Source organism: Pezoporus wallicus, unplaced genomic scaffold (genome assembly GCF_028554395.1).
Source record: "Pezoporus wallicus isolate ANWC-B61680 ecotype Strahan unplaced genomic scaffold, APGP_CSIRO_Pwel_v1 contig_5552, whole genome shotgun sequence".
Classification (NCBI taxonomy): Eukaryota; Metazoa; Chordata; class Aves; order Psittaciformes; family Psittacidae; genus Pezoporus; species Pezoporus wallicus.
This window is the reverse complement of record NW_026640754.1, coordinates 2,116,777-2,134,539: the sequence shown is the minus strand read 5'-3', so window position 1 is coordinate 2,134,539 and position 17,763 is coordinate 2,116,777. Positions and strand designations below refer to the sequence as shown.

At 39.5% G+C, this 17,763-nt stretch overlaps 1 protein-coding gene across 6 annotated transcripts in view; it reads left to right on the top strand.

Annotated features, from left to right (window-relative positions):
- Positions 1–17,763, top strand: part of MTUS1 (microtubule associated scaffold protein 1) — an 87,687-nt gene that overhangs the window by 28,659 nt on the left and 41,265 nt on the right. The window contains exon 1 of one of the 6 annotated variants that reach the window (XM_057420261.1): positions 7,881–8,358. The exons of the other annotated variants lie outside the window; for them this stretch is intronic. Within the exon in view, the coding sequence (XP_057276244.1) occupies positions 8,196–8,358 (163 nt within the window). The 5' untranslated portion in view covers positions 7,881–8,195. Of the gene's footprint in view, positions 1–7,880; positions 8,359–17,763 lie in introns of those variants that run through there. 6 annotated transcript variants of the gene reach the window in all.

Sequence of the window (17,763 nt, the reverse complement as noted above, 5' to 3'; positions counted from 1 at the left end):
ATACCCTTTTTCTACTGTGTAACATAAACATAATTAGATTATTACTACAGAATACAGCTAGATCTGTTTTGTTTTTCTTGAGTGCCTAACTTTGCAAGATTATTAAATGTAAAATTAATTTTCTTCAGGTTAGAATGTGCCTTCATATAAAAAAAAAATCTCCCTTTCCCAATCCCAACAGTTCTGCTAAAGACCATATGTTACAAAGCTCTATGTGACTGTTTTAGGACAAACAATATGTCAGTATTATCTAAACAGTAATTTCAGGTTTCAGGTATGCATTAAAAAAAAAATAAAAATCCATCCTAAGGTAGTTTGTGGAATTTTTCCATGCAATAAAACTTTGTTGTCCTGTTGTTGAACCCATTTTGCTTTTCTTTCAGCGTCCTGTAAAACTGTACTCTTCAGCTCATGGGAAATTAATTCCCTTAAGACTCACACAGGAAACAGTTTGATGGGTAAATAGCTTAAGTATTTCAAAGCTCTTTCCTATTCTGCACTGAAATAAGCTAGCTACCTTGTGCAGTGAAGTTAAAAACAGGAGGAAGATTTTGCTGCTTAACAGCTGATAGTTTTGTCCTGTGCTGAAAGCACTCCTGGTGTAGAAAGGAGGTGTTTAACTGCTTGTTAAAACTGGGCCGTGCAGGGAGGGTTTTGGTGCAGGTCTTCCATGCTGCAAAAGGAGCATCTCTGACTAGTTCTAATCAGAAATTTCAGTATGGATGTGCTGAGACTGAATCTCTCACATTCAGAGCTACATCTCTTGCAAATAAGTTGGGCTTGCCAGTTTTTCTGTCTCTACCCCTCTCTCCAAAAGAAAAGCCTAGGAATTTTGTGGAAAAACTTGGAAGAGTTTTGTGACACAGGAACAAAATGAGATTCAGTATTAATGTAGTTAATATTTTACACATTGGAACTTCTGTGAGTTCAATAGCATAAATTAGTCCTTTTTCCTTATTTCTTGAAAAGCAACAGAAATGCGACTTCTTAAACTTCTTTTCACAAACATAGTCCTGTGCATTGGACTATTTTGTTGCCTTTCTAGCTGTGATGAAAAAGCCAGCTATAGTCTTTTTTTTAGATAGTTTTTGGTTTTTTTTCCATCTGTGTGAACTGTGAGGACTATGTGAATGACTTGTCTCGTGATCTAGCCTTAGAATACCTTCAGGCTAATAAGGAATGGTCTTATAAACAGACAGCAAAGCTGCTTAAGTGGTGTAGCTATTACAAGTGAACGCACTATAAAAGTAGGTCTTCATTTTGCCATTTCTATATAAATAAATGCAGACTTAATCTAAATCTGTGTGAGTTTGACTTTCATTATGTTTCCCTAATGAATGCATTCATTAAGATTTTTATTTTGAAGAGTTAAGGGAATATCTGTAAACCTGGAATAACCTTGGAAACCCAATAGCTGTTTCCTTTCTTGGCCAGACTTTTCCAACATTACCAAATAAAGTACAATACAACAGCCGGATCCTGGGATTTAATTCCTTAGGTGAGAACTACTATGCTCCAGACATCTTCAGAGTGAAATGGCTGGTGCTGATGTTCAGAGGATGTCACCTTAAATTCCGCAGTTAGCTGTTTTGCGTGTTTTGGGTGGTGTGTTTGGTTTTATAATTTTTGTTTCAATAACAGGTGTTTTCCTGGGGTAGCATGTTTGTCAGGGTAAGAGAATAGAATGCAAAAACCTGAGACGCATGACAACACGTATTTAGTGTATTCCAGATTGGTCCCTACAGCTGTCAAGTAAGTGTATCAGTGTATTTGTGTGCATGTGCCTAGTGTTCTTCCCAAGCTTGATCCTCTGAAAAGTAACACTTTGAGAAGGTTGTCTCTTGTTCCTTGCTAAAAGTCAGCGCTGCTCCTTGTACCTTCAACAGATATCTTACAAGAAACAGTGAATTTTGACATCTCAGGACTTGCTATGGAGTTAACACATGGGCCAGCTCTGTTCAAATGGTGGGATTCTGTTGGCAGTTTCTCAGATCAGTGAACTGCAAGTGTTGGGATTATCTTTACAACCCCAGCAGTGAGGACTTGATGTGGATCCTGCCAGTTTTCCTACAGCAAGTGTCATCCATTAAGGCCTTTTGTAGCATAACCCAAATAGTTTTTACATGGTCTGTTTCTTCTGTTTAGTGCCTTTAAGGAAGGACCTGTTTTCTTGATTGTAAATTAGATATTTCACAAATGTTTATTTATTATTTAATGCCAAGCTTCTGTGAGAAACTTGCTCCCCAGCTCCACACAGCTGTACTTCGAACTCTTGGTGACGCAGAAGCATGCAGACTTTCCATGGAGAGATGGTTTGTAGCTCACTTCTCTGGTGTTTATTCTGATGTTGGGAGGAATGTCTGTAGTTCTCTTCCATGGAATTTATTTTGATGTTTCACAGTAACAAGCCACACAGGAGGAGAACACAGAGCTGTGGTTTTCTCACACTTGTGTAAACATTGAATAGGCCAACCTCTGTGTGAGTAGAAGGGGCAGCTGAAATGGATATGCACAGATGGTATCAGATCCAAGGGATGCTTAAAGAAAATTTCCCAGTGTTGGGAGCTGGAGTTCGAGGCTTTTCTAGCATGGAAGTCTGTCCTAACTGCTTTAAATTGTAGCCTTTATTGTTAGAATTAGCTAGAATTTTAAAATATATAAATTCTTACTTCCCCCACCCCCAGTGATCAAGAGAGTGATTTAAGTTCTTCTTTTGTTAAGAGACTTTAAAGCTTTGGCTGACCAGCAGGGTTAGGTACCTACAGCAACAGTTTTTATTTTGTCATTCCAAACTGAGTTGCCATACTGGGTGCCAAGTCATATCACGTTCTTGAAAATGCCATCCTTGGTACTTGGTTATTTCTCTACTATCTTCTTAGTCCTTCCCTCTTCAGTTAAACCTAGATGCAGATCTCTTCTGATGTTCTTAGACTTGGCTTTTTTTGTTTGACTCTGTAGAGTTCCTTAAGTTGTGCACAGAATGATGTTCTCTGTGTTTGCAGTAAACAGTGGGTAATGGGGTGTCATTCTGCTGGAGTTCTTCCTTAACTTTGAGGTGAGGTGTATGGGGTATCCCAAAGCTGACTCTTAATATCCTCTTATATTTTTTTTTTAAGTTTCATTTTGAAGTCCTCTGACTTGTTCCATCTGGCTTTCTTTAAGTCCTTTCTTTCCCTGTATTTCTTAAGATATTTTTCAGCAGATACAGTAGCTGGCCATATTTTTGTTATTGGCCCTTGTTCGGGAGATATAAGTTGATGTAGTACTTGAAAGACCATGGAAATGTCCCAGAGACTTGTAACTCATGGAACTTGTGTCAAAGATGGTTGAACAGCTTGTAAAACTTATTTTTCCTTTTTTCCTTGAGGCCTGAGCTCAGGAAGACTTATGTACATGCCTAGCCTGTAGATGCCTCGCATTTTGAATGGGGCTTTGAGCAACTTGGTCTACTGGAAGGTGTCCCTTGCCATGGCATGGGTATTGGAACTGGATGATCTTTAAGGTCCCTTTAAATCCAAATTGCTCTGTGATTTTTATGATATTTTAAAGTCTGTTACCCTAATGTTAGTGACATTATTCACTGCTGTAGAGTAGCAGGGTTTTTTCAAAGCTCTGTAGGATTTAGATGAAGGCAGTCTTAACAAAAATGCCATTTTGGAGGGGACATCCTACACGTGGAAATTAACTTGCTGCTGCCTTAAGTCAGAGACTGAAAATTGAAATTATTCTTACAGTGTTTTGTGGCTCTTCTCAATTCTGCAGGAGTACAGACAGTGTAAATGCTGCCACTGTTATGTGAGAGACACACAGGTAAGCCTAATTCCTGTAGCTGTTTGACTAGGAATCTACTACAGCATCACCTTCTGTTTGACAGGCTGCTAAATTTATAATGATTAAAAGCTTCTGTGTCCTAGAAGAAAACTAAATTATTTAGGATTTTAATTCCTGCTCTGTGGCCGTAAAAGGTTTGCTTTCTTCTTCAGGTGGGGATTGGAGCTTAAGTCCCAAAGCTGCAGGCTGCATTAGGCATGGCAGTGGGTACTGTTGCCTGCAGGAAGGTTAGCTTTTCAAACTAGAGCACTGGCTAGAGCAAGGTGGTCACAGGAAAGCGGAGAGAGCACAGTCATCTTCCAGAAATAAAAACGAGGACATAGGTGACCCTTTGGCTCTTAGTAGGCTCCTGCTTCTTGCATACCTCTTTGCATAAGCAATCATGTCTCAGTTCTTCCTGAAGTAAAGCATGCCAGTAAAACCCATCTGCTCTGCACTGCCCTTGCTGTCTTATGACACAAGGACAGGTGTCCTCTGTGTGGGCTTCGCAGATCTAAAGATCTAGCCTCTGATTTAGACTTCTTTGTAATGAGACACTTAACTGTGCTCTGATGGCTTTTTTTTTGTGATTGTTAGATGTGGAAGGAGGGACAGAGACAGCAGAAACACATACAGATACTGCAGACTTGACCTCACGAGGCTGAGCTGAAGATCCTACAGATGCCACTGCCCTTTGCTCCTTTTTTGTCACATTGCTAATGTTCCTAGGGAGTGGCAGATACACTAAATCTTCTGGGGTTAAAATAGGCCTATCCTCACCATCCGTCTGGTGCTGTGGTGTCATCAGGTATTGATGCACTTAGCAACCCAGACTGAATTACATGATCATAGCAGGATAGAGCCCCTCTGTCCGTGTTGATCACCAGTTTTGCCCTTGGAGTTGGAGAAAAGCCAGCTGTAAGGTGCTAGTAAATAAAATCTGTCAGTCTTTTTGTTTTCTGGGCTGTATATCACTTCTTATTTTATCCCGCTGCTTTCTGGTGCTATTTTCTGTCACCCTTATCCAATGTCAAGATAGAAAAAGACCTCTCTGATCCTCATGTTATGCAGGAAATGTAGACAGTGCATGTTCCTGGCAGGCTGTGCGAAGATCCCATGGATTATTTCCTGGCTTTGTACTCTGCCAATGGCAGGCACTTGATGGTCATCGTAGGAATACAGACATGGACCTGGAGGTGCTTTTTTCCTGAGCCAAGGAAAGAGCAGATGCACAGCAACCACAGTGGAGCATACCATGCTGTAACTCAGGGCTCTGGAACAGCTACATTGGAGGAACCTCTCTGTGAGTTAAATCTCTCCTGGAGCTATTCAGATACGGATGGGCAGTCCTGTTGCCAGCTGCTGTCAGTGCTCTTTGAGCGTTGGGTGCTACATGAGACTGACATGCATCTATTGCTTTTTTTAGTGCTGTGGGGTCTACCTCTTTATGAAGCAGACTTGTTTTAGGTTTCTGGGGTTTAGCAGGATTTCAGTCGTAGAAGCTAGAAAGGCATTTTCCTCAAATCAGAAGTTTTTTAGAAAGAGATACTGTGATGTATCTGTTTCTTCATGGCCTATTTCCACCCAAAAAGGGTGGGAAAGAGGAGGTGGTGTAAGTATTGTTTGTGTGTTGCTGTAAGAAGAGTTTTGGTCTCTGCTACAAGGATTTTGATGTCCATATAGAGCCTTTATCTGCTTATATTTTGTCTCGTGATTATTCCTTCCTCAGTCTCTAGAGTGCTTCATTACATCACGCTTGCCCTCTAGAGATTCTTTGTTCTGCTCCTGTTCCTAGGAAGGAAGTTATGATTTCAGTGAGTACTTCAGCTGCTCTGGTTTTACAGGATAAGGAGATGTTTTTACCTTTCTCCCAGGCACTATTGCAAGGATGGGGAATTGCTTTTGGGGGGTATGAGGTTGTTTTTTTGTTTGTGTGGGGTTTTCTGGGATTTAGGTTGGGGTTTTGTGTGTGTGTGGTGTTGGTTTTGATTTTGTTTGTTTTCCCCCAACCCTGACTGAACTGTTTTTGTCTGTGAGAGCATCAAATTGGGATGGTGAGAGAACACTTACTACTACATAGAGCAGTTCTTCCCTTGGGGAGCTGTGAGGGACAGAAGGAAAACCGAAGGGAGTTCCTGTGGGTGCCCTGGCAGAAGGGTAAAACCTGGCATGGGCTGGACATTAATGGTGTTTGAAGACTGGCTGTAGGCCCAGTCAAAATCTCAAGATGGTTTCATTAAGAAGGCATTTGACAGCAGTGATCTAATATTTTTGAGGAGATGGGCTAATGAACTAGGCTGAATACGCAAGGCTATTCCAATGTGCTGTAACAAGCCTTCTGTTTACTGCTGAGAATGGTTTCCAAGTCTGATAATCCCGTAACACAGAAAAGGTGGCGTGTCTTTGATACTGCTGTTAGATTGGGAAAGGGTCTGGATCTGCACGCTGCTGCAAATGCAGATGAATACACGTTGCTAATGCCACAGCTCTTCAGACTAGAAGGAATAGGATTTTATAGCAGTAAAGACATGCATGCCCTCCTGTGTGCAGAGGCTGCCCTGGGAACCAAACAAGAAAAGCTAATTTACTGTCTTTGTACTTACTTTGAATGGCTTTGTGCAGTCTGAAGACATGTTATGGTTCTTAAGAGTTGGTGGTACATCACTGTGCTGGGAAAGAAATGTTTTGGTACATGATCATAAACCATTCAGCAGTATTCTCTCACAGTACACAGTGGAGATTGGTTTAACGAGTCTGATAGTCCTGATGCTGGGCTGCAGCTCTTTTGCTGCTCTTACAAGGAACTGCTTTTTTGTCACTGTCCTGTGTGATGTTAGAGATACCCAGAGACATTCTAGCTGACATGGTAAATAAGCACTAGAGAACTTAAAATGTTACACATTTTAAGCAAGAAAGACATGCTATCAAAATATAATAGATTTGTGGTAAGCAGTGGACAGGTAAGGCACCTCTGGGATGAAACTCTGTTTGCTTTGGGTTGTGCCTCCTTCAGAGCAAGTGGGGCTCATTGTTTCTGGAACTAGAAAAAATGTCAAGAGGGATAGGTGCTAGAGAGCATTGACTGGAGTTTGGTGAAATGGCAGAAGTACAGAATCACTGGAATAGTACCTAATTTTGTTGTCCCTAAAAAGATACAATAGCTTTAGAGGGCAGCTCTTCAAGCAATCCAAAGGAAGATATGAGCTGTTACTGCCTTGTCTCCTGTATTGGCTGTGAGATATGTGGGGGTCCCTTGCTCCTGTGGCTGCCTAGCAAGGCAAAGTAGTGAAATGTTTCTTTTTACACAGAAAGGCGGACAGTGCATGTATTCATAGTCATGGTCTTAGGTGAAAAATGTGACTTTTTCTAGTATCTGTAAAAGTTATTCCTCTATTTTCTAGTTTCTAGCTGTCCTCCTCATTTCGTTCTTGCTAGTGGCATTTGAAAGGGACCAAGGTATGTGCAAAACTTTTGAACTCATTAAATAGCAAGGAGAAACATTTTTAAGAGGGTTAATTAAATACGGAGAGAGCATCTAGGAACTTCTGCACCACTGCCTGTTTGCTGCAACGTTTGGGAGCCTTCAAAACTCAGCTGGCAGAGATGTGTTTTAATATGAAATTGATGCCTGATTCCTTGCTCTTCTTCTCATAAACGGAAGTATCTGCAGAGCTGAGCTGCCAAGCTGAATAGTATTTCCCTTCAGCAGATGACAAGTACTGAATTGTTTTTAGAGAATAGATGTGTTTCTAGATTTGTGAAGACTTTAAATGTTTACATAATATTTAATGCAAGAAAGAACCCCTCTGGTAAAAAGTGTTAGCTGATAAATCTTCTGATAAATTCATGTCAATTGAAAGAGACTGTTTAAAAAAGAAAAATAAGTCATCCTGAAAGGATTCTTAGAGAAGAGAGCTGAAATATGCCTCCAGGAATATTCAAATAATCTCCTTAATGTCTCCAAAGAACAATTACATGGTCTGTGACATTGCTGGATGATATATTCAGCTGGGGAGACCACCCACTTCCTCCTCCTCCCTCCTCATCCTCCTCCTCCCTCTTCTCCTTTCCTAGCTCCCACAGAGTCCCATAGCAGATTAAGCATCAACACGGTGATGTAATTTAGAGGCAGTTGGTTTTCCGAATAACTAAGTCGGTTTTATTCTGAGGACAGGCTTTGTTTCCACAACATCTGGTGAGGAGAAGCTGCCAGCAGCATTTATGCTGTGAATATCTGCCTCTGCTGATTTTTTTGCTTGTCTGTGCATAAGGAAAGAGAGCAAAGGAATGGAGACTTGACTACTTCTTCAAGCCTGTTTTCTTCAGCAAGAGCTGCTCACTTCTGCTAATAGTGATATAAAAACATACTATGTGACAGTACATGGATGCTGTTTCTTGCTTGTCTATCTTCCACTTGCACTGAAGACATGTTATGGTCCCCGAAATTTTCCTTATCCAACATGCGTGTAAGGCTGACAGCAAAGGGGTTGCTCCGAAACATTCGTCTACCTTCTGGCTACAGGAAAAGCACTGTTATATTTCATACAGGTTTGTGGTTTCTTAATATGATGATTAGAGCATGCATTGAGGGAATATCTTGTTTACTTCAGCAGCAGCAATGGGGCATGAAAGTTTTTGAATTTCATAGAGAAGCCTGACTTTTGAGCAAAGTAGTTTCATGTTCTAAGTCTGTGTGTTCGTGCACTAGCACTGAGCTGCTCATTTGGGAGATGGTTATTCTGTTTATGAAATGCTAATTGGAATTTGCTCTTTCTTCTCACAAGTCCAAAAATAGTATCAGGAAGTTTGTGCTATTAAATATTTATCTAATCATTTTAATGATTTTCTGCTGGGAATGCTGTCTTTTCTATACCTTGATGGGGAGAAGGGGGCGGGGGGGGGGAGTGGAATGGATACAGGGGCTGTCGTGATACGGCATTCTGTCTGTGAGAAATATTTGAATACTTGTAGATATGTAGATATCTGTTACAGTACATGGCATGTTACATATATCTTATTTGCAAGTAGGACAAGCAAGCTTTAATGCTCACTTGTGTTGATACAAACCTAGAAATTATGGAGTGTTAGAGACATTCAAGGAAGTGTGTGCTTAAACATCCCCCCTCCAAAAAACCAAACCAAAACAACAAAACAACAAAAAACCCACCAGGAAAAAAAAGGCAACAGAAACAACTACAACAAAACCCTAGAAACCCAATCCAGTGACAGGCGCCACAAAATTCTTAGCTGCATCTGACCTGATTTTCATCTTCAGTGGCAGGTAAAGTAAATAAAGCAAGTATCTGGAGTGGGAACAAGACTGTGGAAGCTGAGTTTTGTTCCAGGACGTGCATGGTTTTGGTGGAGGGTGGCATTGTTTGTTGTTAGTTTGTTTTAGCTGAGATACATGACATCTAAAGAAACTGGTGGCAGCCTGCATATTACATAAGGCATTTTCTGCACTGCACTATTTGTAATTTTCTCTCATTTTACTTAGGGAGGAGCAAGCAGCTACATAAACTAGTTTTGCAGAAGCTCTTACTCTCAGGCATTTCCTCCCTCTCTCTCCTGACAACACCCTTTTTGCTTTTATTTGGAGTTCAGGTCTACCAGTCAGCTTGCTTTCCTGTCCTGGCAAAGTAAATATGGTGTCCCAGTTCCTCCTGGATGATAAATTCAGTTATGAATATAATATAGGCCAACTATGAAACACGATACAGACTTCTGTTTGCAGCTTGCTTACATGGCTTTAAGCTAGGATTAAAATACCTTGATGCTAGAAGTCCTTATATAAGGGAGTCTGTGCATATACCCACATCCTTGATGTTGCTAACAGTATGAAATATCCACATAGTATATATTCCAGGGACAAAAAGCCTAAAAGAGAAGGGGAGGAGATAATGTTCATTAACTGCTACTTAAATTTGTATAATTTTGAAAAACTAAGTATCAGTGCGTGTATCAAGGGAATTTTACAATTGCAAGAATCCATTTGTGGTTTTATTTCGTTTGAGTGGATGTGAAAGCAAAACCTGCCTGCAGGATGCCTCTGTTAAATAACAGCATGTAAAATAGACTGCTAGCCCTGTGTTCTAGTTAAGTAGCACTTCACTAAATAAGAAGTGCTGAATAGACCTTTTGTGTGTTTGTGTGCAATATGACAGGCTAATGGTACATCATTGAAAGCTTAGAGGGGGTTTTGCCTTGCCTTCCCCTTCTGCTTTCCTGTCCCTGTGTCTTATAGGAAGTTGGGGTGTTAGCAGAAAGCTGACCAGTGTTTAGCTAGAGCTGACTATGCCAAGCAAGTAGGGCATCTGAAAACCAGGTCATACTCTAGTGCACAGTGCAAGTATGTATAGGATACACTGGGGGTTTAGACACAGTGGAATGCATTGAAGCTTGTTAGTGATTATTTTGGGTTCATAGCTCAGCAACAGTAGATCAGGCAATGTCAATATATATGATAAGCATAGAAGGTTCTTGTTTTTGTTGTTGTTAAATGCTGGGAGGAGCCATATTTGGTTTTGCAGCACCAGTGTATCTTTTCTTGTAGTGGTTTAGTTGGATTAAAATGACATGATGACATGTGGCTTCTTTCCAAGGTCACATAAGCAATGAGAAATAGAATATATTAGGGACTGTGTCAACAAATAAGGGACAGAGTAATTGAAAAAAGGAATTTCGGGGTCCACTTAGGAATGTGAGTGTTATGTAAGCAACATTCAGTTCTGGTTTTGGTGTAGACTGCACTTTAATAGGCATTATTATGGATTTCATCTATTGTTCGCCTTCATAACAGCATAGACCAACTGCCTTGTATGGCTGCAAAGCATCCTTGAGATACTTAGGGTAGTTGTTGAAATGTACAGTTTTAAAGTGGTCTAGAGTACAGGTCAAGTTGGCTTTTTCTGTTACCATGTCCTGACTGATGGTTTGAGGTGCAGTAACTTGGTGAAGTTAGGATGTAAGCACTACTGGGAGGAAGAGGATGGAACTTGCTCTTGTGAGTTCAAAATACCCCCTTTTGCAAGTTTCAAAATACCCTTTGACTTGAGGGTATTTTGCAGCGGCCTGCTGCAGTTTCTTCACAGTGTGTAGCACGGCTTGATGTACGGTTACTTACACTGGTGTTAAGTTTGTCTAGATTAGTCATTGCATTTATGGTTAAATTGATCCTTTAGCTGAAGTGTGTTTGCACTTCCTACATCTTGTCCAGGTGGAGGTGTCAGAGTAACTGGAGTAATTAAAGTATCTTGCAGCGTTAGCATACAGCTTGTTCAGGGAAAACCAAGTACTACTGCCCCCCCCCCCCCCCCCCCATGAATGAAATAAATCCAGGGGAAATTTGCTGTAAAATTTAAAGTGGATTTTTGGGGGGGTTGTTTTTTTTTGTTTTATCCTTCAGCTTGTTGCCTTATGTCTAAATTCCACATGCTCTGTACTGCGTCAAGGTCACTATATCCAGAAGTTTCTTCTCCCTTTAAATGTAGGCAGACATCAAAATGTCATTTTTTTCTGCTACTGTTAAGTATAGTACACCTGCATTATTAGCTGTGTATTAATGCATGGCCTCTTCAGCAAAACCAGAAACACTGAAATAGATCAGGAAATGCTTTATTTGCCTGTCCTGTGACTTGTAAAACTTATTTTCACCAAGTAACTGCAACTAATATCTCAATGCTTCAGAACTGCATAAACATGATAGATGTGAGTTAAGCATGCACCAGTGTCTTTCAGTGATGAAATAAAACATTTGGTTCCTTTATCAAACCGTTACAAATTTTTACTGAAGGGTGAAGTGCTCTTAACACTCTTCATGCATCAGTGGTGTGACAGAGTAAATCATCATCTCTGTATAAACTGCCAGAGAGGGACATTATTTTATGAATGATTCGAAACATTCATTTTGAGTTACTAGTGTGTTCTTTTGCATGAAGATAAAATTCTAGACAAGAAACTGGTTTTGCAAATGGAGGTCAAAGCTTTTGTACCTTTTGTTCAGAGTTTTCTAAGGATTGTATACTGAACTGTACTGATGCTTTTGTGATGAACTGTTTTTATCCAGCCCTTCATGCTGCTCATCCTTAATTTTTTTTACTTTCCCTAAGCAAACTGTACTTAGCGTTCTTATCTTGCTGGTGACTTCCATTGCTTACTAAACGTAGTTACTCTCTTACTACCATCGGAGTCAGAGGTGTGTCAGGACAAACAGTAGCCAGTGTCATTTCAGGAGTACTGATTTAAAAAATTCCCTTTTTGTATTGCTACTAACGAGCAAACATTACAGACCTGTTTATTTAAGCACATGACATCCTTTTCCAATATGATTCCTTCCCTAAATCCTGCTTCAGATCACATTGAGAACTGTGAAATTACTTTTGCGCATTGCAAAGAAGTGCTCTTAAAGGAGGATTCTGAAAGCCTCAGGTATTATGAGTTGCTTAACTGTTCATATGCCTTTCCTCTCCACCTCAGAAGAATAACAGAAATGCCCATTAACGTCTGACACCACAGTTGAATATGGAATTGTAGAAGCATACCCAACACAGTCAACCCTACTAAGAATTCTAAATCTAAAAATCTGCTGGAGAGATTTGATACAGGTCAAGCATGTTAAAAATTTGCGTCACTTAACCAAGGAAAAATATAGTTCAGAAGTAAAACCAGCTTGTCTGTTCTGAGCAGAAGAAGTTGAATAACTGGAAACAATTTGTCATGGGAGATTCTGGATTTAATCACATTTCTGTTGAAGTCCATGAGGCTCTTTGCTCCTGACTTAATCTGTTCAAGACTGGGTGCTAAATGCCTTGCCTGATGTGCTTGATTTCAGTCTTAACAGGTCATAGCTTCAGTAGGCATGTAGGTGATAGCTAAATGGAGGTCCTTATTTTCAGGTGGCAGGTGTTTCGGAGCTTGTAAGTATAGTTCGTACTCTATGCCGTCTTATCCAGTTGTTGCACTTACAATAGGTATAAAATGAAGATGGCAGTAGTTCCTGGACAGCAGAAATGAGCTGCTGAAAAAAAAACACCACCACAAATATGCCATGTAAAACCCCCCAAAACCACACCAAAGTTAAACCAATAACTTCTCTGTGATTTTAACACTTAAACTGTGCATATATTTAATAAAGCAAGAAAATAAATGAGGGGCTTTGCTCATAAAAAATCTTTGGAGAAAGAAGAGCTGGAGTCTGTGAAAGCAGATGGATGGCAGCTTTTGCATTCTGGTTCCTCTGCAGTGAGTGATGTTGGATTTTTATTCCATCTCTTAAAGAGATTAATTATATGTGAAGGATGCCTTGAGTATTTGTCAACGTGAAATAAAGTAGAATTGCTGCTTCAAACTCAACTTCATAGAAGAATAGTTAATTGGCAAGTAAATATAAAAGACCTAGCAAATTATCTTTGCTAATACCATTTCATATTCTAAGTGTGTATTTGTTCCCACTTGATATGCCTAATAGATGAAAAGGGTCTGGCTGCAACCTATATTGCCGTGAAGTAGATTGGGGTTTGAAAGTGTCAGGCAGCTGTAATTACAATTAAAAACCTGAATAGCTTCTAAATTACCTCAGGGGATTTCCAGTGTGGTAAAACTGGATTTAAAACTTGTCAGAGCTACCTCTACAAGTTTTGCAACTTTTGCAAATGAGTCTGTTACCATAGTAGAAATGGCTTTCAACATCCAGACAAATAAAGCATTTCTACTTACTCGGTCCTTTTAATTTCAACTTTCTAAGGCATAAAGCAGTAGCTTTTTTGAGGAAAAGGATGCCATGAAATCTGTGCTAGAATGCAATGCTTTGAGTATTTGTAGCCAGTTGGCTGGCTGTTTTGTGTTACTCTTCTTTCTTTGTTGGCACAGAAAACTTTGATGTAGGTGAGGGGTAGAAGGCAAAAAAGTTTATTGTATCTTCAATTAATCAAATATAATCGTATGTTAATTACTGTGGAGGCAGTACTGCGTAGATTGGGATGACAGCGCTCTCATTGCAGTCAATGGCAAGCAGTAACAATTTCTATTTATAGATTGGCTGTTAATTTAGTGTCCTGTAATGAAGCAGTGTTTCTGCTGTTTGTAGTATTTTAAGAAGTTCTGTTCCTTGAGTGGCATGATGCAATGAAAGAACCTGGGTCCAGAGCTGATGGATTTGATACCTGTAGGAAAAGTCCTGGCGTTTCAAACAGCTCTTGACTGTTTCACCAAATGTCAGACCAAAAACTACCTTGCTTGGAAAATTATCTGCAAGCAGATCCCATCTCTCTTGGCTTATCTTCCTGCAGAACAAAACTCAGTGAAGGCTGCATTGGTCAAGCTGTCTAGCTTCCCGAGTTTACCTGTATGACTGTTTATTCTTCTCTAGATATATGTGCTCTCTGTGGTCCCACAGAGTAGTATTGTTGTCAGAAAGATTTGATTAAATTAAATCTCATTTTTAAGAGGAGGCAAAGCTATTACTTTTACCATGATAATGTGATAAACTAGTGCTGCAGAATTATTAATGATTTAGATTACAGTTAATGGTATCACTAGCACCTTTCTAACAATGTCTACCAACAGCACTCTCCCCCATTCCATTACCTTTTCCTGGTCATGGAGTAATTTTTCTGTTCTCCATTCTACAGAGAGAAGAAAATAGCATTTGATCTTCTGAGAAATGAATGTAAAATAGCATTTGATCTTCTGAGAAATGAATGTATCAGCAGGATAATTTACATACTTAGAACTTCTTCAATAAAAAAATGTTCCTATTCAGTTTAGCTGTCCATATACTCACATGTAGAAATAACCCACTTCAGATGACCTGGCTTGTATCTGACTGAGATGTTTTTCTTTGCAGTTGCTATTTATGAACCCTCCTTCAGCATCATCTTTACTGATGTCTGGTGGTTGTAGCAAGGACATTAATAACCCTGTGTCCTGTGTTAAACTCCTGGTTAAATTTATTTTTGCTACTTCTTGTCATGGTAGTATGCTGCTTGTGCATTTATGGCAACTAAAGGTTCCTCCTCAAGATGCTTGTGTAAACAGTTTGTGATGTTGTGGAAAAACTTCTGGTTAGGCAGGAAATAAGACAGCAGGGAACATCTGTGGTGAAATTCTTCTAATGAAACCTCATCCTTTTCTTAAAGAGAACTAGCAGTCCTTCAGTAGAAAATTTGGGAAAGTGTTATAAATACTACTTGTTAATGAATTCACTTCATGCCTTTGGTTTTTTTCTATGTTTGATATTGCTAATATCAAGCACTTTAAATTATTAAAAATGTTATGTTTGTATTTATTGCAAGAATAGACTTTGTGCTAAGCCTTTTCAAATATTTGAGATAGTAAACCAGGAGTATTGGAAATGCTTCTAGCAGAAGAATGTGTGAATTTACCTATTAACCTAATTGCAAATTACACCTAATAAAACAGAAGGCTAGAAAACATTGCTTTTCTTAGCTGTAAGCATGGGCCACTTGTTGTATAATCAGTATAAAATCAAGGTTCACTTATTTCCACAACTATTACTGTACAGTCTGTCACTTTCTTAACTCACCAAATTAAGAAGTTTTGCCACCTAAAAAAAAAAGGTGATCTAATATGAAATGAATAGCATAACCCTGTTAAACATACATTTCTGTGTCTTGGAGGGACCTCTCAACTAGGACTTAGGGTCAGGGAAGACAAGATGCGTATATAATGTGCAGTAGCTATTTTTCTTGCTGCACTTATTAATGACACAGGTAGAGGTGTTTGTAGTTAGAGATCTTTCATGGGGATTAACCTCGCATGTGGGTTCTGGTCTTTGTGGTAAGTTATGGGCATACCCCAGTTTACCTGAGGAATTTGCTCCTCAAGAATATTTCTGTAGTCATCTTTGCTTCTCTCCCTGCCCACCACCCAATTATGCAAAAATGTAGCTCTGCCATCCTTGTGGTTCTTTGTTAGCTTAAATAGAAGAGACTCTGGGGAACATTGAATGCAAAGAATGATGTGATTAATGTTTTAAATATCCTCCACAGGAACTGCCTGGTCTCCACAACAGGCATGGCAAGCAATTGCTCCTTGAGGGGAGCACTGGTCCCTGTTGGGAAGCCTTTTCCAGAGAGATCTTTAGTTGCACAGTTTGGGTAGGAGTCATTGGGAAGAGAAGTCCCTTAACTTCCAGGTGCAGTCAGCAGGCAGCAGAAGGATTATGTGCCTCTCCAAGGGTGGAGGCATATTACATCTTATGGCTAATAAAAGCACTGGGTGCTGCCCTGTTCTGTTTTGTTTTCAGCTTGGCATGTGGGCTCCATGAGGTTGTACTGAGGTTGTTCCTGAAACAATGGTGTGCAATGTTCTAGGCATGTCCCTGGGGAGACATCCTTGCTGCTTAATAACAGGAAAGCTGTTTAACATAACAGGAAATACACAAAGAAGTACTTGACTATGGTGCTGTGACTGCCAGGAATTGTCTAAGTGCATTTTGTGTGTCTCTTTAAAAGGGGATATTTCAGCAGCACTTAGAACTGGTATGGGGTACTTGAGATGCCACATTTTCTGTCTTGCAGTTTCACTGAAGCATGGAAGATTGAATTCATGTGGACGATTTTAACTGGTAGCAACTGAAGTGGTTCCATTAAGATGGTATTTTATTCTGTTGACCAGCAAATTGTGCTTCACAGCTAGGGTAGCTTTAAAGTACCATTTCAAGGTTAATTTTAATAAAACATGCTATGCAGCTGCCTCCTAAAGTGCATTTTCCTGAGGTTGTGATCTTACCTCTGATTTTGGTGGCTGCTTAAATTTTCCTTCGTTCTGCAGAGACATCACTTCATGTTAACTGTAGTGATACGTGTAATCAAAAGGATGAATAGCACAGGTGCATTATCCCATAGTGAACAGTGTAGAAAATGCTCCATTAGCATTTTCTGTATAGCTCCTAAGAGCTCTAGGACTGATTCTTGAAGGGATTTGGGCAGTTGAGCAGTTTAAACTTTTCTCAGTTTTATTTCCAACCTGTAAGCTTAATCATGCCTACATCATCCTTGAAGGTCAGGGGGGTTTTAATCCATGGGCAAAGTTCATGTACTAGCTTTGTCTCTGAATTGCTTTATACTTCATTTCATAATCAGAAATTTGTGACTTCTCTAAAAAGTGACTCTGTATATACCAAAAAGAAAATTTGGATGTTGGCTATTTATTTCCTAACTTGAAACTGCAAACTGCAGCTGTGTTGTTTTCTGAGGAAAATGTTGGAATTGAACTTTTTAGCGATTTTTTTGTTTGTTTGTTTTGTTAGATAAAGTATTACTATTATGGATAACTTAGCAGTGATTATAGTACTACCTGCGTGCTTAGAAGTGCTATCACCTCACATTTTAAAGAACAACCTGAGTGAATTTGGGTCTAATCTGATTTATTTGTCTTCAAATGGATGTAGAGTTTCCTAAACACAGGAAGCTGTTGTTGGATACGTTTAGAAACAGTTTTGGCACAAGCGCATTAATACAAAATATAACTGAAGCTCTTTAAATTCTAATGCTTGCCCTACTTTTTCTTCCATAATATCCCTTAGGCAGTATTTCAGTGCCACACTGAAGTCAGTGACATTTGTTACAGTCATATAAGATCAGCTCATACTAGTGTGATTGAATAAATAGCTTCTGAGTTCAAACTAAAAGCCACTCTGTCCTCTCTGTCCAAGATAGCTGCAGGTACTGTAGAATAAATGGTGCATATTGATGTTCTGGTCTTGTGGTCAAAAATGTGGTTTACAGGTTTCTTTTGCGCAGTTGTTTTCAAGAAAGATTATGCTTCCTTGCAAATTACTGAGCTTTGCATAGACTCTGACTCTGAAAGACTTTGAGTAGTTCAGGAAAAAAGAGAAAAATACCAAATTCTTGAATCTAATATTAAGCTGGGCTAATAAGTGTTCCGGCAGTTAACTAATCATGTGTGGGTTGTGCAGGAAGAATTGCTTCA